The following is a 25,714-nucleotide window of genomic DNA, read 5'->3' as shown; positions in this document are numbered from 1 at the left end:
TGAACTTCAGGTTCTGTGAAACACGGGCAACTTCCATGCCCGAGAGCAAGGATAAAACTGACCCCAGGGTCACGGGGTTTGCGGGACAAAGGACACGGGAGATGCCCCTGGTCAGCCACCCTAAGTGCAGGTGCACAGTCATTCAGGTCAACCATCTAAATCGTTTGTGAAGTCCTTAAATACGGGGATCTGGGATGAGCATGAACGCTGCTAAGACTGATTAGATGAATAATGTTTGATCTTTAAATGCCGGGTGCGTATCTCACAGCCCACAGCGTGAGCACGCCGCGCAGGGCCCCGAGGTGGGTGTGTGTGGGACGGAGTGGGAGGGTGACCTGGGCAGACACAGGTGCTTCTGCTGCGTGAATCCTTCCCTTTGTCCCTGGGGGTATGCGGCAGCCCGTCAGGACCCTGCATTGACGTTGAATGTGGACGCTCGCTACCGGAGACATGCCTTTGATCCCACTCGGGTAGAGTGTCAGGGGATGCACCCTGGCCTCGTGTGCCTGGTTTCTTAAGAAGGAATTATGTGCCCTGGCTAATGAGGCTCAGTGGGTTGGAGCATCATCTTATAAACCAAAAGGTCAAGAGTTCCATTCCCAGTCAGGACACGTGCCTGGGTTGTAGGTTCAGTCCCTGGTTGGGGGGTGTGTGAGAAGCAACCAGTCGATGTTTTGCACATCAATGTTTCTCTCCCTCTTCCTCCCTCTCTGCCCCCCTCTCTAAAACCGATAACCATGTCCTAAGGTGAGGATAAAAAGGGAATGAATTATGCCTCCTCCCCACTCCCTGTATAATGTACATGCTCTTCAAAATCCGGTCCTCCCTCCCTCCTGCCCCCACTCCCTCCCTTCCCTCCTCCTCTCCTTTTCCCTGTTTCGGTAGCTAACTGAACGTGGGCTGGCCCCCTGTCTTCTCCTTCGAAAAGAGATCTAACTCGGTCCTCCCTCCGCTGAGACCTCTGCCACCTCCCGCCGGCCACAGGTCATGTTTGCTCCATCTCAGGAGGCGCTGTCCCTCTCCTCCACTCCCGGACACACACTAAACTCGACGCCCGCCACCCACAGGTACCTCTCGTCTCCCCTGAGTCTCGCCACATGTGCTTCCCTACTAGAGGTTCTGGCCCGATGCCACTGCCTCTAGGAAACCTTCCAGAACCTTCCTTCCCCACCACCCAGGAGCCCAGGGCCCCCTTTGCAGCCCCAGCACCGTGCCGGCAGCTCAGGGCAGCCCAGGCTGCACCCTGCCCTGGTGTCCTGGCCCCGCCCCCGCACCAGAGGCCGACGCGGCGCAGGGCCAGCTCACGGCACACCTCGCAACGCTGTGCTCAGCAAACGTCCCAGGGGTGCAGGTCAGTGTTGTCACAGCTCTGGGCCGGAGCCTGCGGCTGCCACCTGCCACTCTCTGCACAGTGACACCTGGGTCTGGCTGAGCGAAGCCATGTGTCCCAGCCGCTCCCTTTCCCGATGCAGGCTCCTTGGGAAGATGGACGGTTCCACCCCCGGGGATCCGTCTCCCCGAGACGGCCGACCCCCAGAGATGCCCTGCCCCTGCTCCTTCACCCCGTACTTGCAGGAGGAGGCATGAGGGGCCTTTGACTTCGTGGCTATGTCTGAACTGGGGAGGCAGGAGCACGGATGAGGTGCCCGAACCTCCTCCAGGGACCAGGCCAGAGTGAAAGCAGCCCACCAGGGTCAGACTGGCTCTTCGGGGCCCACAGGCCGCTGGGTCTGGAGAGAGCGTGGGGCCCGGCTGGAAGGTGGCAGCTCACAGAAACCACACCGCTCTCGGCCAGCTCTCACCTCTGACCGCCCAAGTGCCAACCCTGGAGGCTCCCCACTGGCCGGCCCCCCATGCCGCTCAGCCCAGGCTCCGACAGTTGTCACCAGGGTCCTGCACGGCAACCCTCCCGTCTGCAGGGCGCGAAGAGGCTGACTCCGGCGGGTGCCAGGGCAGGGCTGTCCTGGGCTGGTGCTCACGGAAGCTGCGGGCCCAGAGTCGCAGGGAAATCCAGGTCGGCCGTGAGCCTTCGACACCGAAAACATTTAATCAGATTCCCTGTGGGTGAAAGGGCGTGTGAACGGTACATTCCGGGTACAGAGGTCACTGCTAAACATCTCCCCCAGAATTCCCCTGGAAACATATAGAAAGGGAAGTCTGAGGGGTCCCCCCCCGTGTGTGCTGGCCACGTGGTGAGAGGACCCCCAGGGTGGGGGTAAGGGTGACCCTGGGTGCCAATGGAAGGACATCCCCTGCGCCCTGGACTGCCAAGAGCTGAATGAAGTTGGGGACTTCTGCCGCTGCTTCGGACCTGCCCTGCTGGAGACCCCGCCTTGTTTTGCGTGCCCCTGAAATTTCTCTGCTTGCTGCCCTGGGACCTCGAGATCTTTCCAGACCAGTAAAGAGGTCACAACAGTACCTACATCATAGGGTTCTTATGCGGATGGGTGGGAACACAGCCCCAAACACTCAGCATGGTGCCTGGGGCCTAGTATTTGCTCAGAACTCAGCAGCTGTCAGGACGTTGTCGTCACTGCAAGCTCCTCCCAGGGACCTGGCAGGAGCACAGGAGTCCCACCCCCGGGCGTGGCACCGCCTCTCTCTGGCTCTGCCGGCACCTGGCTCCACCCTGCAGTGCAGGAGGCTGGTGGGAAGGGGGTGGGACGGGTCTGGTTGGTGACCGAGGGGACGCTGTCTCCTCATGGAGCTGCCAGGGCCGAGTTTGAGCCAAGACTCCAGCAAGTACCCCTCTGGGGTCCCCCGAGTGTCGTGCTTCCTTCTCCCCAACGAAGAAAGGAAGGCACCACGGAAAAGAAGACTGACGTCACGGGCGTGGGGGGAGAGGTTAATTGCTCGCGGCGATGACAGAGGACGAGCTGAGGGCCGGAAGGAATGGACAGTCGGTAGGAGGTGACTCGAAGCAACGTCCCCTCCCCGCAGCCGGTGTCTAGGTAAGAAACATCTTTGGGAGGTCAGCGGACCACGAGACACACAGACCCCGAATGCCGTGACACTCCTCTGAGCCGAAGGTCCCTTGGTGGGTCGAGGGCTCTGAAGTCTCCTCCTTCAAGAAGCAGCGTGAGGGAAAAAGCTAGCTCAGTTGCAGAGTGACTGGAAAAGGCATCGCAGGCTGGGGTCGAACCCAGAGACCCTGACCGTGCAGGGCGGGGAAACTGCGCCCCACCCGTGGGCCTAGGGGTCTACGGCCTCTCCGTTCCACACTTTGTGCTCCGGCTGCTTAAGTGTTTCCATGCATCCAGATGTCCACCAGCGTGGGGGCCTTACACCTGGAGCCTCGCACTGGACTGACGTACGCCCAGGCCCTGTGGCACAGACGCCGATCCAGACGGTTCTACGTGCTTGACCTGAGAAAACCGTGTGACGTGGATACGTCGCATCACCCGATGAGGTAGACAGCTCACCTGGGAGTGAGGGTGCAGGGGCAAACTTTGTACACTGTAGAGATGGACATGAACCTTCGCCCAAAGGTAGTTCTCGCTGGGGGGGGGGGGCGCCGATCGTCGCCAACCCTGTGGTCTGCTTCTCCCTCCCCCTTGGGCTTCGAGGCCTTTGTCTAAGTAACGACGAGAACACCCAATCGGCTGACTTAGCTGGGGTTTTGTCCCCTGGATGCCAACACAGCTGGTTTTATTGGGCGTGTAGCAGTTTCGTGGAAATCATGAAATGTGTCTTTTCAAGCTACAGAAGAGGTACAGATGCGTGGTTGCTTCAGAGCCGCGTGCTGTGTACACAGAGACGGCGGGAAGGGGGGTGGGGGGTGGGTGACCCAGTTACCTACCTGTCCAATCTGACTGTGATCAGAACCACATTTCACGGCTTGGACTTGACTGTCTCCTGACCCCGTCCCCCGGGCCACGTCCTGCCTCGCGCCCAGGTCTGAGAGCACTCGGACACGGTTCCCGGTTCTGTGCTTGTTCTCGGCCTCGGTGGGACTTCTGGGGCCGAGACAACGGTCAGTGAACAGCTGCTCGTCCCCAGGAAACCGCCACAGAAATGAATGTCCGCCGTGACTCAAACTGGAGTGGCCACGTGCGCTCTGACTCAGACGGCCTTGCTGCAGAAACACACCCAGGCGGGCCTGGGCAGCGGGGCGCTGGCAGACGGTTCACCACCGGCTCTCGGCGGAGAAAAGACCCGATCTGAAGCATTTGGTGATTTTCCTAGTACAGATACTCCCATCACGGCTGATGTCAAGCTAACAAGGTCACATCCCCAACCACGGAACTGGAAAGGACGTGCCCCCCGCCACTCCCCCGCCCCCACTCCTCCGGGCAGGGGCGAGCGCACCTCCACCTGCACCCGGAATCGGAGGGAGGCCTGGGAAGCTGCATCTGTCTCTGTTCTAGTCTCCATGGAAACCTTGAAATTAGGCAAGAGGAGCCCAGGCTCCATGGTCTGTGTTCTAAATGAGAAGCTGAGTTTCATAAGACATCTTCTCAAACGGGCGTGAACAGCACTTCCTTTCTCTCACTCCTGGGGCCGCCTGGCAGTGAAAACGCAAGGGGTCTTCCCGGTGGGTCCCCAGGGGACTGTGGCCTCCCCTCTGCACCCCCAAAGCTAGGCCGTGCGGAGCAGGTGGAAGAGGAAAGGCTGCCTGCCTCTCCCCCTCCCTGCCGCCCCAGAGCAGTCCCCCAGGGGCCTGAGAGACGGCCGCCCTGAGCAGTCACGTGTCCACTCGACGTGGCGACCGAAGATGGAACGGGCAGAAGGCACGGTCCACTCACCTCGGTTTTTATTGAATGCAGACGGAGGCTGCTAATGGGTCAGCACACGTATTATGGTTATAATGTGCAATAAAAACCTCCCTCTCCTGTCATTGTCACAGGGCACTCTCTTGCTCCCCTCGGACTGCCCCCACTGTCTGTGGGTGGGCGGACTTACAGACACGAGCAGGATGCAGCCCCAGGCCCCGAAGTCACTGCTGGCACCCGGCTCGGGTCCGTTCCTGTCTGTCCACTGCCAAGGACGTGCCAGACCAGACATGTGCGACGAGGTGAGGCGCCCCCTGCCGATCCGGCTCCCACAAGTCAGGGTGGGGGGCCAGCCAGCCACCTTCCTCCTGCCTCCCCTGGGTGCCAACGCTACGGCACACAAGTCGCCAGAGGGCGACTTCAGGGTCAGACTTCGGGGAGAACCTTATTCCCCGGACTGCCTGCCTGTTGAAACTGCGCGCGTGCTCGGGTTGTCTGCACACACACACGGCAGCCGTGGGGGCAAAGGGAGGAGCAGAGGCTGACCCGACAGACGGAAGCATGGCTGAGACTGGTCGGCAGCAACCGGGCAGCCGCGAGTCCTCGAACGTCGTCTCGCTGAGCACAGCGCAGTGAGGACCGGCTGCGCGACATTTGGGCTGAGGCAGCCTCTGCGATCACACGGACGAGGGCGGCCAGGCTCCACGTGGGGCCGCAGGGCCAGCGCCAACCTCCCCCGTGTCCCATGTCCCGTGTCCCGTGTCCCGTGGAGGCCACCGCTCCTCTGCAGCCTGGAGCCCAACAGCGAGTGCTTAGGAAGCAGATGGGAGCCATGCCTTCCCACCCGCCACCAGCACCGTGTGTCCTTTGATCGTGACCGGACTGCCACCTCTAGGAGCCTCTGGTGAGTCTAGGAGCTCAGAGGAGCTTCTCAGAGAGAGGAGCCAGAGCACATCCCACGGTCGTCCTCTGGTGGTACGTAGGGGCAGCTCGCCGGCTGCCCTTGAGGACCCGGGGGGCAGCCTCAGGAGCCCCTCCAAGCCAGGGAACCAGAGTCACTGGGTGGCGGCTGGGGGTGTCTGCCCGGGGGCCCCAGCCCTCCCGGCCTTCTCACCAGCTGCCTCATGCCAGACGGTGCGGCAGGAGCGGGGTCCTTCACTCAGAGACCGGCAGCATGTTCTGGCTGTGCGAGTCGCCGCTAAGGCCGGAGGAGCGGAGCGACCGCCTGTTGAACAGCCTGTTCAGGATCTCCTTGTAGCTCTTGCGGTACTGGTGCCGCAGCAGGGAGTACACGAAGGGGTCGCACGCGGCCTTGCTGTAGGTCAAGCACTTGCACAGCACCCCCCAGTGGGAGCCGATGGGCACCGTGGAGGACAGCTCCAGCAGCCTGCGGAGAGACGGAAGGTCACGGCCAGGTGCAGCAGCCCCCGGTCTGGGCCCCGACCCCCGCTTCCCGGCCAAGCCTCAGTTGCTCCGGGACAGCCCCCTCAGTCACTACGGCAGCAGCAGTTTGCAGCCGTAACGATGAGGACAGCAGACGCTCACCAGGCACTTATTTTATTCTGGGGGCTGTGCTAACACGTGCGATTTCATGGAGCCCCGGGAGGTGGGACACTCTCTGTTTTACACGTGAGGAAACGGAAGTCCAAGGACGTTACGTCATTGCTGGAGGCCACATGACCAGTGAATGGCAAAGGCAGGACCGGAACCCAGGTCTGTCTGACTCTGGAGTGGGAGCTCCTCTAAGAAATGGGCTAACAGGCCCTGGCTGGTGGGGCTCAGTGGGTTGAGTGGAGGGCGGCCTGCAAACCAAAGGGTCGCCGGTTCGATTCCCAGTCAGGGCCTGGGTTGCAGGCCAGGTCCCCAGTAGGGGGTGTGCCAGAGGCAACCACACATTGATGTTTCTCTCCCTCTGTTTCTCCTTCTCTCCCCCCTCTCTAAAAATAAATAAATAAAATCTTAAAAAAAAAGAAAAAAAGAAATGGGCTAATAGCTAACGGTGTCCCGGCTACCGGCTCCAACTCCGCCGCTGAGCTGCCGCGTGCCCCTGGGCTGCTCGTTTCCAAGTGAAAAATGGGCAGTTCAGTCCGATCACCTCCACCAGAGGCGGGCGCTCCTCTCCCGGTCCCAGCTCTGCCTTCCGAAGGAGGCTAGGCTGCCTGGGAGGAAGGGCTGGGAATAACTTTGCGAACATTCTGCAAAGCTCTAAGTATGTCTTACACCAGGAGAGGGTCTGCTGGCCAGGAAGGCCTCTTCCTGGGGCAGTGGCCCCTGAAGTGACCCTCATCATCCAGAGGGGGTGAGGGCAGACGCAGCTGGGTCACAGTCTGAGGGTCCCCCTGGGACCCACCCACCGACCCAGGCGGTGGTGCTGACACCAGGCGGGAGGCAGTACAGCCTTTCTCCGTGTGCAGGAAGCCCCCCCCACCCCGCCCCACTTGATGCAAGGTCCTCTCTCCAGTGTGTCCGGCCCCCTGGGCCGTATGTGGACAATCTCCGGCAGGACGCTGGCGGCTCTGAGACTCCCCTCTGGAGCAGGTCCTTCCTGAACCCACTGGGAGCCCACCTTCCGTCTCCTTGCTCAGCCCCACTGTCGGCCCTGCCCTCCAGCCCCGTGGGACCATTCCTGCTCACATCCTCGGGAGCTTGAATAAGGACAGGGAGCTGTTCGCATTGGGAAATTCTGTGCTTTTAAGAACTCTACTCTGGGAAATTATGAATTTAAGAAGTCAACCCACCCCCACCCCAAGTTTAGAACTCACACCTAGTAATAACAGTGAAATAGCCGAATGCCAGCGTGGTGTTGCTACGCGATGCCAAGTTGCTTTTCCGAACTGTCTGGCCTTCTGCGTGTTCCCACGTTCGGCCTCAGCGTGTGGGCTCTCCCCAGGGGCTTATTAAAAGAGCCAGATAACAGCGAACCACCCAGCAAGATCTAAACTATTATTTGCAGGTTCTGCAGGCTTCACAGAACAGTGAAACGATTCGGGACAATTTAAAGTTTCACCAGTCAGAGGTAACCGAAGAGGTTACATCGACCGCATTTGCTTCTCAGAGATGTCACGTGGGTGAAGTCTGAACTCCCCTGGCTCAGCGACGGCCACCCCGAGGGGACAGTTTCCTTCGGGTCAGATCCTTGGGGTGCGCAATCTCTGTCCCTCGGAATCGGCAGCATTCCCATTTTACAGACGAGGCAACCGAGGCTCCGAGAGCCCGAGCAGCCAGCCAGTGTCTTCTCCTACACGGGAAACCTGCTCCATCTACCCTCACTCCCGTCTGGGCTCGGGGCCACCCTGGGCTTCACACTCAGCAACGAGACTGGACGAGGTGAGCTCCAGGGTCCCTTTGGGCCCCGAGAACACCTTCCCCATGCAGCTGTCCTGTGCTACCCGCACTTCCGTTCACATGCCCCGCAGGCAGTACACAGGAAGACTTCCACTTTGTCTGGCCAGCTCACGTCTGGCCTTGGTCAGGGCTCAGGGCACAGAGATGCTTCGGGTCGGTGCAGGCCCGGCCACTGCTCCGGTGCGGCCACCGGGCATGGCTGAAGCTGGGATGCCCCTTCTGTGCCCAGCTGCGGCTGGCTGACCTGCTCTCTGCTTTTCCTGCGCACCTGGACCCCCCAGCGCCCACCGCCCCTGCTGCGCACCTGCTGTGGTTGGCTTTGCTCCGCCCTACCTCTCTGTTCAGGGGGACTGAGCGGCGGCAAGGACTTCCCCATTGCCACGGCTGCTTTTTTCCAGGTCTGGGCAGGCATGTGTACGATCACATGATCCGTCAGATGACCTGTGAGAGGGGGACCCTCCAGCTAGCCCTGGTTCTCGCTCGGAAAGCAGCACTCTTATTCTGATCAGACCCGGTGTCCCTGTGGGCAGGCTCGCTGTCCCGCCCTGCCCTCCGCCGGCTTTTACTGCGCGAGGTGGTTTACTGACTGCCCCTCCTGCCCCCGCCCCAGCTCGGACCCAAGAGCCCTGCCTTTGGGGATCCCTGGGCTCAGGTGTTAATACAGGGGACTCTGCTTCCTTTTATCCAGAGCCCCCCGCTGGGTTGAACTGCATCTCCCCCAAATTCACATGCTGAGGTCCTAACCCCCGCCTTAGGATGGGGGTGCCTTTGCCCCTTAGAATGGGGCCTTACTCGGAAACAGGGTCCTCGCAGAGGTCACTAGCTAAGAGGAGGTTGCGGGGCGGGCCCCGTGCCCAGTAGGTCCTCCCAGCAGCACCGGTGCCCTCACGAAGGGGGTGGATTTGGACCCGGGAGAGAACAGCATGTGAACGTAAAGGCGGAGATGGGGCTGGCGATGTGTCTGCAGGCCGAGCAGCACCAGCGACCCCCAGCAAGCCCCCGGGAGCTGGGGGAGGGGCCGGAGCAAATTCTCCCTGGGCTGCGGAAGGAACAGGCCCTGCCAGCACCTCGAGTTTCAACCTCCAGCCTCCAGAACTGCGATGACGCGTTTCTACTATTTAAGCTACCCTGTCAGGGGTTGCTTGTTAGGGCAACACTGAGAAAGGTGTACACCCCGCCCCCTGCCCCTGCCACAAACAGCCCCATAGGGACGGGGACGCCATAACAGTGTCACAGTGGCACGGGCCCCGCCCTGTTCCTGTGCCACCAAGGCCCATGGGGGTGGGGTCGCAAAGGCATTAGCCACTCCGGAGCGGGGCACTGCCCCTCCTCGCCCTCCCCGCCCCCACCCGACCCCGACCTTCCCTTCGGCACCAAGGGGACTTCGCGTGAGCTGCCTGGGGCGTGAGCCAGAAAGCCCTCTGCCATTAGGGTCCACTCAGGCGGAAATGTTCACGCTCCTGTGCCCAGAACCCACGCGTGCTAACCTCACACGCAGCTATCCCTCAGAACCCTGCAGTCCTGGGAGTGAGAGCCCACAGGGTTGGGGGTCAGGGTGAGGGGGAGCAGGAGTCTGCGTTTTCCAGCATTTTAGGTGACTGGGATGCAGGGGTGCCAGAGGCCCTGCTGTGAGCATGGTGGGGGGCAGGGGGTGACGGTGGGGGGAGGCCTGGGCAGAGCCCCCGGTGGGGGTGAAATGCTGTCGGCAGGGTGCGGGCCTGCTGGCAGAGTGGAAGCAGGGCACAGAGAGGTGCGTTATTCTGACCCCGCGTGACAGAGCAGATACCACAGATCCTGCCCCCCCAGTCCTGCGCCCCTGGCCCCCCCTCTGCACCCCTCCACTCTATAGTTGTTGGCAGTGGGGGTGGGGCGGAGGGTGGGGGAACTCCAGGGAGCCGCTTCTCTCTCTGGGCAAGAAGCCCTCTGCTCTGGGTCACCGGCAGGTCATGAACTGACTGTCTCAGCAGAGGGCTAACGAGGCCAGGAAGCCCGTCCCCCCTTGCCCCTCACCCACAGGGACCTTCACCCCCACCCAGCAGCCTGGCCATCCTGGGCCCGGGAGGGCAGATGGGGGTGCCTTTGCCAGATCTCCAAGGCAATCTCTGGACCCCCAGAGAGACCAACATCATAATTCTGCTGCCCAGTGAGAACTGGGGTGCAAACAGGAGCAGCACTCCACCCAGATCCTCCCCTGAGCCCTCCCTGGCTCAGCGCTTTGATAACCACTTCACAAACACCGCTGCCTGGAGCCCCTGGAGGTGTCCTCCCTGCTGCATGGGGGTGGGACCGGGGCCAAGCGAAGTGCCAAGGCCACAGGCTAGATGTGGGAGAAGCAGGACTTGAACCCTGGACCGAAGGTGACAGTCAGGGACCCTGTGTCCTCCTGGTGCCCAGGCTGCTGCTCCCAGCACCTTGACTTGGTTACAGGACGTGGTCAAGGAGCTTTACTTTCCACTCTTGAACTTAAAACGGTAAATTAGCACCTGCTTTTAACACCGTCTATCACCTCTTTCCTCCCTCCCTCTCTCACACACACACACACACACACTCACGCACACGCTCACACACACATTGTGCACCGAATGCAGCCCGGGCAGCAGAACATTCCTTGGGAAGCCAGCCAGATGTCTTCCCAAGACTTCTGGACGGTCTGGCCCATGTAGGTGAGGACCTGTGAGTAATGAGCTGGCAGTTTAAACTTTCATGAGGCATTCGATGGAAAAGGCATTTTATTAATAGAACATCAGCACCGGACAGCCACCTGCAGACCCAACCCCGCTGCCAGCGACGGAGTCTGTGACTTTGAAAAGAGCGATGACAGTGTCCTCAGACCCGCAGATCCTCAAAGCCCCGCTCTGCTGGTTGGGGACAACTGTGATTCCTTGTAAGTATTTATCTCTAAGGAGATAATCGCCTTACAAGAGCTTCTGGGTGAGAGTCTGTCCCGGGTCTTCAGTCCCTGTTCAAACACTCTGGGAAGAGCCGCTGCGCCCCAAGGCTTTGGGGACCCAGGGGCCGATGTTAGCGCGTAAATGGATAGAACGTTGTGTCTCGAATTAAAGGGGAGGCGGGGGGTCTCCAAATGTTTCCCACAGTCACCTGACGTGCGCGGGTGCAGTAGCAGCTCTCTGGCCGGTTGGGGCGGCGGGTGGAACTGTCTTTCTGAGAGGGGTTTGCGGCACGGTCCGTCCTGCGCCAGCCACGTCTGCCAGGGGCCTCAGCCACCCACGCTGACGGCCTCTGGGCCCTGCCCCAGGTCCACCCGAGCTGATGTCCCCCAGATGGGAGGTCAGAGGCGATGCCCTGGGAACCCACCACTTCTTCCAGAAAAAGGACTCACACGCCTGCCTGCCCTCACCCTCGGCAGTCTGGTGCTGCGTGTGGGTCACGCAAAGGTACTGGGGTAGGAAGTCGGATCAACCTGCAGGTGGGCAGCTCTGTATTTCCAGTCCCCAGGAGATGTAGCTGTGGAGCTTTGGAGATGTAGCATGGCCACAGGGCTGCATTACTGCCAATAGGCTAGGTGCTGACCTTTAACCCTTGGTTCTGCCAGTTGCTACTCCCACGTCCTTGGGAAACTCTTCTCGCTGCTCTGAACCTCGGTGAGACGAGGGTGCTAGTGCTCACCTTGCAGGGGCGCCTTACTAAGTGCAGCCAGGTAAGTACTGGCCCCTCCGAGGTGCATTACAGGTGTATCCACTCACTGTCGGAGACTTCCTGTTCTTTTGCAATGAGGGAGCAATGCGAGGGGAGCTCGAGAAGCTCTTTGAAGACTCGAGTGGTTCTTGACCCAAAGATGACGCTCCCCGCTCTGAGAATGTCGTCAGGCAGATGGGAGGGCACCAGGGACAAAGAGAAGGAAGTCCCTTCCCAGCCAGCCTGATCTTCTTGATCAGCTCGGAGGGTGGCAGGTGTCACGGTAGAAGCCCCTTCTCTTCCTCACGTCCCGATTCCGCCAGCGCCAAGGTCCCCACAGCTGTTCCCACATTAATCCAAACTCCTCCCCTCAGCTCAGTTCACACGTCTCGGGTGGGAGGGGGCGGGGAGGCGGCTGCCTGGATAGAGACAGTCGCTGCACCATCGTGGGCAGAGCCGGCTTCTGCACCGACAGCTCAATGAGGGGTTTCAGTGACACTCCAGCGACTCGATCTCAATCATCTCGGGAGCGGCAGCTCTCTGGTTCACAGCGGGACGCGGGCACGAAGCGTCTCCCCACGTGGCTCTGGGAGGACAGCGGGAACTCCGCGCTCCCAGCGGAGACTCCAATCAGCGCAGCTTGGGGACCTGTGGGTGGGCTCCGGGTGAAGCTGCCACAGACTGGGACCTGGCTGAGTCGCCGGGCGAGGCTGGCACCTGTCTGAGCCTCAGAACCCTCGTCTGAGACAGGGATGTTGTCCAGACACAGAGGGCAGCCCAGAGTCAGGCACAGACGCTGGACCAGCGTGTCTAGGCGGAGCGTGCCAGGGGCCGGGCTCTCCTGCACCCAGTGGGCCGTGGGAACCCCACCTTCCAGGGCACGTTTAAGGGAACAGCTCATCCTTACCTCTCCCCTCTGGATTGCACGAGGTCAGCCTGTCGCTGTCTCAGTGGCTTTGACCTTTATTTCCAGGGACAGGAAGGAGGCGCAGAACAATGGGTTGGCGCTGCCTCCAGGAGGGTCCCCAGGGCTGCTTGGTGGCCGTCTCAGAGGGGCTCTGGCTGCTCTGTGCCTTGTTAGCTGAATGACCTGCCCAATCCCTTTCCTCCCGGAGCCTCAGTTCCCCCATCTGCCAGAGCAGCTCCTACCGCTTGCCCAGCCCACCACCTGGGGGCGCCGTAGGGTCCAGGAGGTACCGTGCGAGGTGCCCTGCCAGGCAGAGTCATGCCAGGTCCAGCTCACCTGTTGTCAGAAAATACCTCTGGGCTCCTACAAGCCCACCTCTGCCCCACTGCTGCCTCCTAGTGCCCATTCACCCCAACTACACTTCAGCAGCAACATTACTGGGTTTTATTTCCCCTCCAGTGCACAAAACCGATGGGGTGATGCTGGGTTGTTTTTTTTCCTGCATAAAACATGCGGAGAAAATTCTGTAGCCAGAGCAGACTGGCTTTCGGAACGCACAGTCCTGCGGCCAGAGCACGGCAACCTTGGCTGGCACCGGGCTGGGGACTCGGAAAGAATGGGACAAGCCCACCACAGCTGGAGTCAGAGTGGGAGACCCCTGGGGCTGCAGGTCAGGTGAGCCCACCGGTGCTCCCCGTGCCGACAGCGCGTGGCCCTGCTGTCGACCAGTGTGCCCCGGCCGAGCACGCCCAGGGCCGGGCTCTCGTGCGCCCACCTCCGCGGTGCCTTCCTCCGTCTTTCCCCTGGCCCTTCCTTTAGGGCCCCTTGGGGTGGGGCCCTGGATGAAGGGCGAGGGGGGTGAGATTTGGAAATCAGGTGGGAGAGAGCCTTTTACAGCCCTTTCAGTTCCGAGTTTCCTCTAAAAGGATTCACGGCTACCGAGAGAAAGAAGGCACCGTCCTTCTCATCAAATCCGTCAAGTTCACGCTCACCCCTCTATGGACTGTCTGCCGCAACGTGTGGCCGAGCCAGACTGGGGACTGCTGAAGGTCGCGCGGGCCCTGCTGTGCTCTCCAAGGCCCGGTGCCCGACCCGCCCGCCCGCCACGTCAGTGTCCGCCCACCACGTCAGCATTCCCCCCCCCCCCCCGCCGCCACATCAGCGTCCCGCCCACTACGTCAGCGTCCCGCCCACCACGTCAGCATCCCGCCCGCTACGTCAGCATCTGCCCATCACGTCAGCACCCCCCTGCCCCCAGCCACATCAGCGTCCCGCCCACCACGTCAGCATCCCGCCCGCTACGTCAGCATCTGCCCATCACGTCAGCACCCCCCTCCCCCCAGCCACATCAGCGTCCCGTCCACCACGTCAGCGTCCGCCGCTCGGGCTCACCTGGTGATGACGTAGGGCGCGAAGCACACGAGGAAGGTCCCTATGAAGGTGCTGATCTTCTTGGTGGCTCGCTGGCGCCTCCTCTTCTGCTCCTCCAGACAGCGCTCCCGCACGCTGCACGGGAGAGATGGGGGCACGGTGACTCCCAGGCCGCCCTGCCCTGGTCACGCTGGGTTACTACGGTGCTGGAGCGTGGCTGTGCGGCCAGGGCGACCTGAGGTCAGGTCTCGGCTGCAGCTGCGTGGCCGGGGGCACGCTGGGTGGCACCACTGAGCCCCGGGGCCATCATCTGTAGCATGTGGGTAGCCACGTGACAAAATGCCGCAAAGGGCTGTTTTGAGGGTTACGGGCGTGAAAGCACACAGATGCATGAAGTGCGTTCAGTGCGTAACGCGGTGAGCACAGCACCTGGGTGAGTGCAAATAACACGAAATCATTGTCACTACTCGTATTCACGGAGCACTGGCTGTGCCCGGCCCAGGGGCCACACTAAGTACTATCTCTAATTCTTATCCTTACTACAACTGATCCCGCCAGGTGCGTGTTCCCTGCCAGGTGACGTTTCACCTGCCCTGTTTTACAGGCAGGTAAATGAAGAATGAGAGCTCAGGGAGGCTGAGTGCACTGGCTCAGCTGGGAAGTAGAGACAGGATTTGAACCTGCGTCCGTGGTACTCAGAGCTGGCCCTTTTCACCTGGGCCACCTGGACTCCTCACACAGTATGCATGGGGCTTCCTTTCCTCCACGCCTCCAGCCCCGGGTCTTCCATCCCAGAGCCTCAGTCTGGCCAGGAGCGACAGACACCACTTATGGTGTCACTGAGAGAGAAGTCACTCAACTCCTTCAGAGACCAAGATCTACGAAGCTAAGAGATGGCCAAGTCCCTGCAGAATCGGGGACACCGCTTTGAGGGTGGAATCAGGAGCTTGCCGCCTACGCCTCTTACCCACACCCCGGGCCTGACTCCCCTTTGCCCCGGGGCCTTCCACTCCCAGGCAGCTCCTGCCAGCAGTGGGCAGCAGCCTGGGGGATCTGTTTCCTGCAGCCCCAGGGAGGCGCCTCAGTAACAGCACCCTGGACGGGAGACCGTGAGGACCACGGAGAAAAGCCAGCCCTCACTCCACCCCTTGGGGCCGACAACGGCATGCGTCTCTGCTGTTTGCTTTGAACATAAATCACAGGATTGCAAACGTGAGCAGGGAGGAAGACGGCCAGGCTGAGCCAGGACTGGGCCGCGGTGACCGGGCTCCCAAAATCGGCCGGTCTGTGCAGCGAAAGGACGGACGGGGGAGAACCGTCGAGAGCCAGGCTGGCGCGCCACAGAAAAAGGCCGGGCTGCTGCCTCGCTTCCTTCCGCGAGAACCGTGACCGATGCTTCATCTGAACGCTTCTTCATTTTCCCCATCACAGGTGGGCGATTCCACGTGTGCTTGGATCGAAGGCGCCTGAAATTCCGGCAGGATTCTCCTCCCTTCCAGGGATGTGGGGCCCTTCCAGGGATGTGGGGAGTCGGGGAACCGGAGTCTGGCTCAGTGCAAACAGGTTTCATACCGGCCAAACGTTTACCGATACTATGAATTGATCTCTCATTCCTGTATCAATAACAACCCACACTTCTTGAGTCTTTACCATGTGCCGTCTTAGAGACTGCGGTGGGGGCCCCTATGCAGGGAGGCACCGGGGCTTCCGCTCGTCCAGAAACCCTGAAGGACACGGTGGGTGGTGCGGAGCGGGGGAGGGGGCGGAAGGGTGGCGCTGATCTAGGTCCCGGAGCGAGAGCAGGTCTTACATCTCCTGACGCTCCACTTGCACCTGGGTTTCCGCAGAGCTGAGCACGCAGGTCCTCGGGCTGGGGTGACGTGTGCAGGACACGGGTGGGTGGGCGTGGAGAGAAGGCACGAGGCCCACCCGGAGCGGTTCTCTGGGCGCAGTGAGACCAGCCCATCTTGGTTTGCCAGAGGCGGTCTTGGTTTCAAAACTCCAAGTCCTGCACCCTGGGGCCCTCTTGTCCCAGGAAAACCAGGACAGTGGCCGCCCTAGGGTGCAGCGTTTGGGGCATATTCCCCTCAACACAGGACTTTTTGTTTTAATAGTAAAATATTTCTGCCTAAACTGTCGGTGCGATTGAGGTGAGACTTGCTGGAGGCTTGGGGCAGGAGCCAGGTGTCCTGGGCCACCACGGAACAGTCGCCCCCCGAGAGGAGCAGAGCGTGCTGGTCACCCCTAAAAAACGAGCACCACAGTCATGACAATGACTCGTTGTGGGGTGGGGGTGCCATTCTGGTGGTGACACTGGGCCAGGCCCTCCTCCAGTCTGTCACCCTGGCAATGTAGTTCACGTCTCAGATGCTTTAGAACCACCCAGAGGGGGCCTGGGGCGGATGCTGTGCCCACCCCGTGGCATGAGCCTCCCCATGGGCCTGGTCAGGTCTCTGCTCTGGGATGGACAGGCTGGACTCTGCAGCTGATGTCCCATGTCGTACGAGAGATCCTCTCAACCACCCAAGCCAGCTCCAGTTGGGAAATGTGGGGCTCAGAGAAGGGAGGGGCTTGCCCCGCCCCAAAGAGTGGGGTGCCGGTGAGGCTAGCATGCCGTCACGGACGCCCACCCCATCTGGCGTTGCTTGCTGCCCAGGAGCCATGTGGCTGCTTCCTTATCCCCCGCGGGTAAATGGATGCATCCTCTCTACCTGGGCTTCCCTGGTTTCCAGGTGAGAGCAGGTTGGCGGCGGGAATGAGGAGGCAGGGCAGTCCCCAGGCCCGAGGGGAGCCGCGCAGTCCTCCCACTTGTCGTCACCATTTAAGCACGGAGTGAGAGCAGCCCGCCAGCTCCCGGAACAATGGGATGATGACTTGGTACCTGCCAGTTTTGCCCCCACCGTACAGAGCTTTCTTTGCACAACTGAGCTCCTTGAAATCGTGCAGCCCCGAGAGCTGTTGTTTTCTTTACTTGCAGATGAGGACACTGAGGGCCAGGAAGGTGTACGCCACGCCCTGGGCCGCACAGTGAGCTGGGGACAGATCCGGGTGTCCTGACTCCAAGGTCTGGGGTGTGTCCCCCGAGCCCCACTGTCTCCCATGGGACCACTGAGCTGTGAGTAGGCTGCATGTAGCCACACGAACGAATTCCCCAGATACTCCCGGGCCCAGTGGAGATGGCAGGAGTCCTCAGGCCCCCGGACGGTGCAGAGGGCTAGGGTGCAAAGCTCCCCTGGCTGGGTGCATTCTCCCAGAGTGCAAGCATGCGGCCAGGGTGGGGTTCCCGCAGGCCCTGATGGGACATACGGTGTCCTTGTGACAAAAGGAGACAGGCTCTCCAGCACTGTGGCCTGCGGGGCCACAGAGATGCTCCCAGCAGGGTTCCATGGCAGGGCAGAGGGACAGGGACAGAATGCTGGGGACAGCTGCCAAGTCGGTATCTGTGACCTGAAATCTGCCAGCTACAGGCACCCCTGTGCCCGGCACAGCGGTCTGGGTCCCATGTGACCCTCAGGGGACCGTGGCTGGTCCGGAGCCCGTGCTCTGAGGACTCTGAGTAATCCAGATTTGTCTCCTGGCTTTTGGGAAAATGAAGCAAAAGCCAAGGTACCGAGCTGGTCGGTGGTGGGGAAAGAGCCTGGAGTCTGGGGTCAGGACAGCGGTGTGGGCAGTCCTGTGAGAGGGCTCTGTGTCCCGGACCCTGGACATCGACGGGCCCCCACCTGTCCCCACTGAACGAACAGTTCATAGGGCTGAGAGAGGTGCCCCCCCCCCCTCCCTGAGCTCACAGCCTCACCCTCGGCCCTGACCAGAAACACAAAACCCCTGCCCCTAGTGCCCCGATCCTGCTTCCAGAAGGTGCGCGGGCCCCCTCCTGGGTCCATGCCCCTGTGTGCTCGGCGGGAGACCTGAGGGCACAGGAGTGAGGGACACACAGAGGCACAACCTGCAACATCCGCTTTGCACAAGGGCGGCCCCTGCAGTGGTGGGGAGAGAAGGGGCTGGGGAGAAAGGGGGCTGGGGATTATGTGCTCCGGACAGCTCAGTGCTCCCCACCGTGAGCTCCAAGGATCCTGGGGGTTCTCAGTTTGAGCCCCACCTTGCAAAGCCTCATAAAGGTATGTGCGTCAGGGCGGGAGGCACAGCCTGGTTCTGCTGGCAGTTTCTAAGCTTCACTTAGAAATTGCAAACACTGACACAGACGGCGTGCTGGCCGCTGTCTGCGCCGCTTCCCGCCCATCCATCTCGGGGTCTGGGCCGCATCCTGTGGCTGCTGGAGCAGGGGCTTCCCCACTTCCTGGCCGCCCCAGTGTCCTCATCTGCAAAGCCAAGGGCACAGTGGGTTCCCTCCTCTTCTGTCTACTACGCCACGGCTTGGACCCCTGCAGGGACGGCACCCAGCAGCCGTTCACCACACAGGATGAGTGTGGCCCAGCACCGTCCCACTCTGTCAGGGGGAGTGGCGGCCCACAGTGGGGCTGCTGCATCATGGCCCCGCTGTCCGCCGGTGCCCCGTGTCCGATGACAGCCCCGGTGTCCGGTGGCAGCAGGTGGTTCGGGAGAGCTGAACGGGGCCAGCCAGGCAGCCAGAGGACAGGTGGGTAGTGAAATGTCAGGCATTCCAAACGGCTTGGTGACCCGTCGTGACTCGAGAAACCGCCACAGAAAGGCAGGTGCAGAGAAGGAACATCTCTCAGCGCCCCAGGTTTAACTCAGCACAGAGGGGCCCAGATCGGTGGCGACGTCTAAGCAAAGGGGCCCGGCCTGCCAAGCGCCACGCTCAGCAGCACTCCGCGGGGAGAGCAGGCACCGGGAGGGGGCGTCTCGACAAGCATGGGCCTGCAGGCACACAAACTGGCCGCTTCTAATGAAGCCCCAGGAGGTCCCGGGTGGAGGCTGGTGAGCGGAAGGCACCTGCCGCCCTGGCTGTCCGAATAAAGAGGCTGGTGGGAGAATGGGCACCCCCCACCCCCGGGTGCTCCGACTCTCAGCACCACTCCAGGCCAGAGGCTTGGCCTGTCTTCCTGGAGCCTCGGTGCTTCAGGCTTGGGGGTGCCAGGGGCAGGCCCCAGAGTTAGCGCTGCAGTTTCTCAGGTGTGAGCGGCCGAGAAGGGAGCCCGTGGAGCAGCTGTCAGGGAGCCCCACTGCCCGCCCCCCGCCCACTCTGGGGACAGAGCCTCCCGGAAAGGCGGACGGTGTTGTTGGAAGGGGCAGTGAGTGCCGTTGTACCTGCCCACGATGCCATGCCCTCAGGCCAGCCCTTGGCCAGGGGGGCCCAGTGGGGCCTCTCTGACCTGGTCAAGGGCTGGCCTTGTCCCCAAAGCCCCTCCTCTCCCAGGTGCAGGCTGGGGCTGCTGCTTGGCTGGCAGGGCTCCTCAAAGCATTCTGGGGCTTAGAAGCGTCAAGGTAGCAGCGGAGGGGAGGGGAGGGGAGGGGAGGGGAGGGGAGGGGAGGGGAGGGGAGGTCAGCAGAGCCGCTGCCTCTGTGCTGAGACCCCTGGGAACCCTCGCTGCCCTGTCAGCCTGGAGTCGGAGTGGAGGGTGGAGCCGGCCCTACACCCCAAAGAGGACTGAAGAAGAGCCGGGGCTCCCCCTGTTCTGCAGCCTGCGGGAGAGCGGAGATGGGGTGCGGACTGATCTAAACAAGCACTGATTCCTTTCCCGGCCCACCCCCTCCCCAGCTGGGCTGGCAGGCTCTCAGACTAACAGGGGAGGGGCGCTGTGGGAACCGGGTCCCGAGGGCTAACCGAGCCTACGGCTTCCAGAGCCGTCCCAGCCCCTCCCCGTCCTGGGGCTGCGCTTTCTGGAGCCAGGTCCCCGCCCTGTGTGGAGAGAAGGGGACTTGCCCTGAGGAGGGCGAGGGCAGCCACAGATGGCGGCGCCCCACGCACGGACGTGAGTAGTGAGTCAGCCCGTGTCCTCATGCCGGGGTGTGCACGCAGGCCGCACCTGTGACCCGTGCACCGTGGTGGTCGATCTGCCACACATGCAGTTGATATGAGAACACGTGGGATCGTGTATGGCCTTCACACAGTCGCATGCATGGGTTCGTGGGCCCTGCTGGTCACGCACATGCCCGTGTCGTGTGTGGTTCTGTGAGGGAGGGTCTATGACGAGTCCTCACCTAACTCACCAGCGTGTAACCAGGAAGGGCCATGTGGAGGGGGGAGATGCGCACAGGCAGGCGTGCCCTTGTGCAGACACTGTGAAGTTCAGACACTTTTCTTTTACTGCTCACGGGCAGGAAACACTCAGGGCTGCAGGAACCTTTGCTCAGGCTGACACCTCCGGTCTGTCCCTCTCAGCGGTGACCTCGCTTCTCCCTGGGCCTGCGGGGGGCACTCACACCCTGGGGGACTCCCTCCCTGCCCTGGCCTCCCCCGTGGGTGCTCCCTGCCAGCCTCATCGTGCGCCTTCTGGGGAGGCACAGCAGCAGAGCCCACAGAAACGCCACCGGCGTGTCCCTTCTCCCTTCCTCCCCTGTGAGGAAAGCCCAGGTGAGCTCGTGACGCCTCAGCTAGGTGTCTCCCCCGAGGCTGCCTCCCTGGGAAACAGCCACCAGGTGAAGATGGAGGTGGGTGGGGACCTTGGGGGTAACACTGTCTCCCTGCAGAGCTGTCCAGGCTCCAAGTCCAGAAGACACAGGACAGTGCCATCTGGGAAGAACAGAAGACCCCCTCCCTGCCCCCTCAGAGTCCTTCAGATACTCCTTTAAGGGCCCACCGAGGGAGGGAGGGGGGCAGCCCCAGGACTCACCCAGGCACACGCAGGCCCACGCAGAGGCCGTGCAGACCCCAGGGAAACAACAGACCCGGAAGCACGGTCGGTCCGGTCTGAGAGCTCTTACGCAGCCCCCTAAACCCCCAGACCAGGCTCTCGGGGCCGGAGGAGAACCTTTGAAAGGCCTCCGGCAGGAAGCCGGGACCACTGCCTTGCGTGCACTGTTTCGAGTGGAAACCACAGACACAGAAAGTGAGTGTCAACAAGAAGCCCAACCAAGTTCTGGCTCTGGGATCTCCACCCCGATGCTCCCATGAGCCTGTGCATTCTTGCACCCACATTTCGGGGGGCCTGCTCTGCTGGGGCTCCTCCATGCATCTGCCTTGAGACTGGCAGCCTTGGCCCCTCCCCCGCCTGGGTTTTCCGAAGAGGATATGGAGATTCCTTGGAAAGGGATCAGGTCCGAGGCCACACGCTGGAGCGTGGGGGATACACGAGCTCCCTTTCCCCCTAACAAAGACCCCCTTCCGGGCCCCGAGGCCCAGGCAGCCAACCCCAGCGCCCCCGGGGGGGCCCCCTCACCTGGGGTGGATGTCCACCAGCAGGACGAGCGTCTGCATGGTGATCACGTCGATGCGCTTGCAGTGGAATCGGGCCACCTTGAGCACCTTGAGGTACGTGCAGCAGAGCACGACGAAGGAGAGCAGGAAGCTGAACGCGTGGAAAGCGCCGGTGAAGACCGCGAAGCGCAGGCGCTCTTCGGGGCGCCGGCTGCAGAGCGTGCACGACGCGTACAGCTGGTGGAAGCCCAGCCAGGACAGGGCGAGCGCGATGGCCGGGAAGGTGAGCGCGTGCAGCCACGTGTAGGCCACCATGAGCGCGGCGTCGCGGAGGCGCATCTTGGCGCGGTAGCTCAGCGGGAACACCACGGCAACCCAGCGGTCAATGCTGAGCGCGGCCATGCTGAGCATGGAGTTGGTGGCCAGGAAGGTGTCGAGGAAGGCGGCCAGGCGGCACAGACGGTCGCCGGCTGGCTGTTGCTGCGCCACGACGCCCGCCAGGGTGAGAGGCATGTTGACCACGGTGCACAGCAGGTTGCCGCACGTGAGGTTGAGGGTGAAGAGCGCCGGCGCCTGGCGGCGGATGTCTGCGCTGTGCAGGAGGCAGAGCAGCACCAGCGCGTTGGACAGCAGCGAGACTCCCATCGTGCCCACCAGCAGCCCCGCCAGGCCCGCGTCCCACGAGTTCATGGTGCGCGCCCGCCGCCTGCGCTCAGGGCCGGCAACCCGGCGCCTCCTTGGCGCAGCCCGCCGCCCGGAGACCCCTGCTCCCCGCCGCCATGGTTCCCTGGAGAGCGCGCAGCCACCCCGGAGCCCCGCGCCACCTCCCGGGCAGGCACCTGGGCGCGCAGCCACTCCGGAGCCCCGCGCCACCTCCCGGGAGGGTGAGCGCCGGGTGCGCCGCTGAATCAGAAGCTTTCAGAGCCCTCCGATCCTGGATTGCAGGCGCCTGCGCCCCCGCACTCTGCCTCTGCTTCCTCCTGCCCTCACCCCATCCCTCTGTCTCCACTCGCGCACCCTCCTGCTCCCTGGCTTTCTCTTCCTCCCCTCTCTCTGCTCGGCTCGCTCGCTCTCCCTTTCAGCTCTCCCCTCCACCCCCTCCCTCCCTCTCTCCGTCTCTCCCCCTTTTTCTCTCTTTCCTTCGCCCTGCTTCTCTTCTCTCTCTCCCACTGCTGTGTCTCCATCTGTCTCTCCCACCCCCAATTTCCCCCTCGCCTCTTGTTCTTCCCTCTCGGGAATCTGGCTGCTTCTAGCACAGAAATCCCCGCTGATGTGTGCAAACACACACACACACACACACACACACACACACACACACACACTCGGAGAGAAGCAGCTCCGCGGGCTTCTGTGCAGGGTGATTGGCTCCTGGCAGCCCCCTCCCCACCCAGGCTCCCGTGTGTGTGTCAGAGCCAGGCTGAGTCTGGGAAGTCTCGCGGAGGCGCTGGGAAAAGGGAGGCACGCCCGGGCATCTTCACACCTCAGTGCCACCCGCCCCAGCCCGGAGCGCCAGCCCAACCAGACCTGGAGGCAGAGGTCTTAGCCATCCTGTCCCAGCTGCGCTTCCCAGGACGGGCGCTCTTCCTTCTCTGGGCTGAGCTGGAGGGCTCAGGTAGGCTCCCGTTGCTGGGAGGGGAAGGGGTCCTATTTCTCCATCCATAGGACCCAGGGCCTGGCTCAGGGCAGCGGCTGCCGGGGATAGGGGTGGGAGGGATGTTCTCAGTTTATGATGCCCTCTTCCCATTGTCTTTCAGCTTGAGTTTCAGCAGCATCCTCAAGCCTGCTGGGGCTGGGGGCGGGGAGGCTGAGCCTCACTGTGACCCCCTCCCAGCATTCCCTCAGCCAGGAGAAGCCTTTATCTGACCCTGACCCTGAGCCCCCAGCTTCATCTGTCCACAGCCAACCTCAGCAGAGCCCGGGTTTCTGGCTGATGCTCAGCACTCCGGCCCGAGCCCCAGCTGCTGCATCTGTCGGCCGCACACCATCTGCCCCGGGCTGGCGAGGCAGCAAGTTCCTGCCCGTGAGGGAGCTGAGAGACACACGTGCATTTCGGACACGCGGACCCCGAGGCTGAAGGAGTCCTGGTGGCAGAGTTGGTGCGGAACGGGGCCCGTGCCTCTAGCTCCGTGCGGTGGCCCCTTCTGCCCGCACCAGAGGCCTGTGGTCGCCTTCTCAAGCCGTGTCCTTGGTCTGGAACAGGAAATGGTCTCAACTTGAAAATGACATTGGTGGCCAGGAAACCAGGGCTAATGGCAATACAGTCATGGGCATGCCCGCCTGCACCCACACGGTGAAGGTCATTCGCTTCCTGAATTCTTAACGGGAACAGCAGAAGGCTGAACACCAGAAAGACACTCAGGACGTTTTGACTTAGTTTGCTAAAAATCAGAGGCTCCTTTTATGGTTGTGAACAATATTTCCTGCTTCCAGGGGCAGGGGGACTGCCACAGTGTCCAGGTTCCTAGTTTCTGTGGCTGCCGCCAGGCGGGGCCTCACTGAGCCCAGGGTCTCCCATGGCTTCGGACGCAGGTAGCGAGGTCACACAGGAAAGGAGAGGCCTGCTCCTGTCCAGGCCCCGACACAGGGTCCCCATTGTCCCTTTTGAAAGGACTCAAGAAGCCAGCCACCTGATCGGGGACGGCGAAGTGCCGGAGCTTGCAGGGGGACCACACTGGGGTCAGGTCTGCCTGTCACACTTCTCTGAGCTGCAGAGAAGGAGGGGGTGTTTGTGACAGTGTTCACGGGAGCCGGTCAGTGGCCACGAGCCGGCCCCGAGGGAGGACTCCCATGCAGGGCCCAGTCTCCCGCTGTGAGACGGGTTAGCGGAGCCCCACACAGGGGCAGGCGCACACACACACCACTGGGCATTCTTGCCACAACCCTCCAGTGTAGACACCGCAAGCCCGTCTGGACAGGGGGAGGAGCTGAGACCCAGAAAGGTCCAGAAATTTGCTCAAGGTCACTCCAGGTAGGCACCCACGGACAGAGCAGCATGACTGATTAAGATGGCCGAATCATCACATCTTTTGGACATGAAAACCCATGTTCTTTCCACCGTATATGGAAATCGTGCACATGTGATTGAAAACACATGACACCCGTACCCCTAAAGAGAGGCTGGAGACAGGAGTGGTCCTCTGCATACCTGCCTTCAGAAAGAGAGGGAAGACTCGTATAAACTGAACAGACACAGGAATGTCCCCAGTGCCCCCAGGAGAGGTGCCACCAAAGGGCCATGGTCACAGGAAGCACAGCCCTTAGAGGAAGGGGAGGGTTCTGGACCTATTCGTGTGGAGGGGGCTAGAAGCTGCCAGTCCAGGGGGGTGGTCCGAGTGCATGCCCAGGGGCTGAAGCCTGGTGCATGTTCGTGGTTCTGGGGAGAAGGGGGCCTGCGGGAAGCCAGAGAGGAAGGTGGCAGCCAGTCCTGATGCCAGCCCAAGGTCAGGCTCAAGGGCAGGAAGGTCAGTCCCTTTCAGGTGACAACCTCTGGGACCTGGAGCACCCAGCACACACCCGCCCCTGAGCCACGCAGCAGCTCCCCGTTTTCAAAGCACTCACACCTGCCTGCTCTCTCATGGACCCTGTAGAGCCCGGGGAACCCCGGGGTTGACCTGGAGATGCTCTCGTCATGCAATAAAGAAGCAGATCCTAGGGGTGACATGCTCTGCACAGGGGCATGTGGCCGGTGAGTGGCAGACCAGGCTTTGGGACCCAGGGCCCTCGCTCGCTGTCCAGAGCTCTCCCTGCTGCCCGGCCCCAGACTGGCGTCCCTGGGGGCTGTTCGTGCTCACCCCCCCCCCCCCGGGCCAGCCCTGCAGCCAAGCAAGCAGAGTCAGCGGACCAGGGTCCATCCGACAGAAGCATCGGGCCTCTGGCTCACTCCCCACCACAAGGCAGGAGAGGAACCGGCTGTCTGGATGGGGCCTTTGCTACCCTGTGCCTCCCGGGCCGTCCCAGGTCCCACAGGCCATCCCAGGTCCCACAGGCCGTCCCAGAAGGGAGTGGGCTCCACGGAGGGAGGACAAGCCTGCAGTGTCCACGGAGGACCTCCCGGGAGAAGTCGAGTCACCACTGTCTGATGGGACTCAGGGCACGAGGAACATTTGCCAGAGGCCTGCTGTGGCCCAGACACTCTGCCCACCACATCTCATGGAACCCTCCCAGCCACGGGAGAGAGGCTGCAGTTACCCCATCACGCAGATGAGGAAACTGAGGTTGAGAAAGTTAAGCACATGCCTACGGTGTCAGAACGAATCAGGGAGGTGAGGGGTGAGGGGGACCCGGGCCCGCCTGACTCAGCACCTCACCGTGGTCACGTGACCACTGGGACTGTTCTGACGCCCTGATTGGGTCCCTCTCATCTCTTCCGGCGGTGCCCGGTCAACCGGCACTCACGTCCTTCCATCCTCGGCCTCCCTTCCTGCACTGGATCCTCAGGCCGAAAGTGCCGGCTGGGCGACAAAG

The 25,714-nt window shown here is 62.0% G+C and overlaps 1 protein-coding gene across 2 annotated transcripts; it reads right to left on the bottom strand.

The window, feature by feature from the left end:
- Positions 1 to 1,746: 1,746 nt before the first annotated feature.
- Positions 1,747 to 21,940, bottom strand: GPR26 (G protein-coupled receptor 26). Of its 2 annotated transcripts, XM_045854336.1 has the most exons (4): positions 21,273 to 21,940; positions 13,993 to 14,106; positions 5,827 to 6,099; positions 1,747 to 2,058 (listed from the first exon to the last, which is right to left on the bottom strand). In XM_045854336.1, exons 1-3 carry the CDS (start codon positions 21,938 to 21,940, stop codon positions 5,868 to 5,870), a joined length of 1,014 nt encoding a protein of 337 aa, XP_045710292.1. In that variant the 3' UTR covers positions 1,747 to 2,058; positions 5,827 to 5,867. The 2 variants fall into 2 exon arrangements, with proteins under 2 accessions (XP_045710292.1, XP_045710291.1); XM_045854335.1 differs by lacking the exon at positions 1,747 to 2,058 and having other exon boundaries at positions 4,315 to 6,099.
- Positions 21,941 to 25,714: the final 3,774 nt, after the last annotated feature.

The sequence above is a fragment of the Phyllostomus hastatus genome, unplaced genomic scaffold, assembly GCF_019186645.2.
Source record: "Phyllostomus hastatus isolate PE091 unplaced genomic scaffold, TTU_PhHast_1.1 phas_scaffold_1066, whole genome shotgun sequence".
Classification (NCBI taxonomy): domain Eukaryota; kingdom Metazoa; phylum Chordata; class Mammalia; order Chiroptera; family Phyllostomidae; genus Phyllostomus; species Phyllostomus hastatus.
This window is presented reverse-complemented; position numbering and strand designations above follow the sequence as displayed.

Bases quoted from the DNA above. Each gene is read 5' to 3' on its own strand.
- GPR26 (XM_045854336.1), bottom strand. From the start codon at position 21,940: ATGAACTCGTGGGACGCGGGCCTGGCGGGGCTGCTGGTGGGCACGATG. The intron at 14,107-21,272 runs GTGAGGGGGCCC...TCTCCCGTGCAG, and splicing joins CTGGTGGACATCCACCCCAG to CGTGCGGGAGCGCTGTCTGG. The intron at 6,100-13,992 runs GTGAGCCCGAGC...GTCTCTCCGCAG, and splicing joins GCGCCCTACGTCATCACCAG to GCTGCTGGAGCTGTCCTCCA.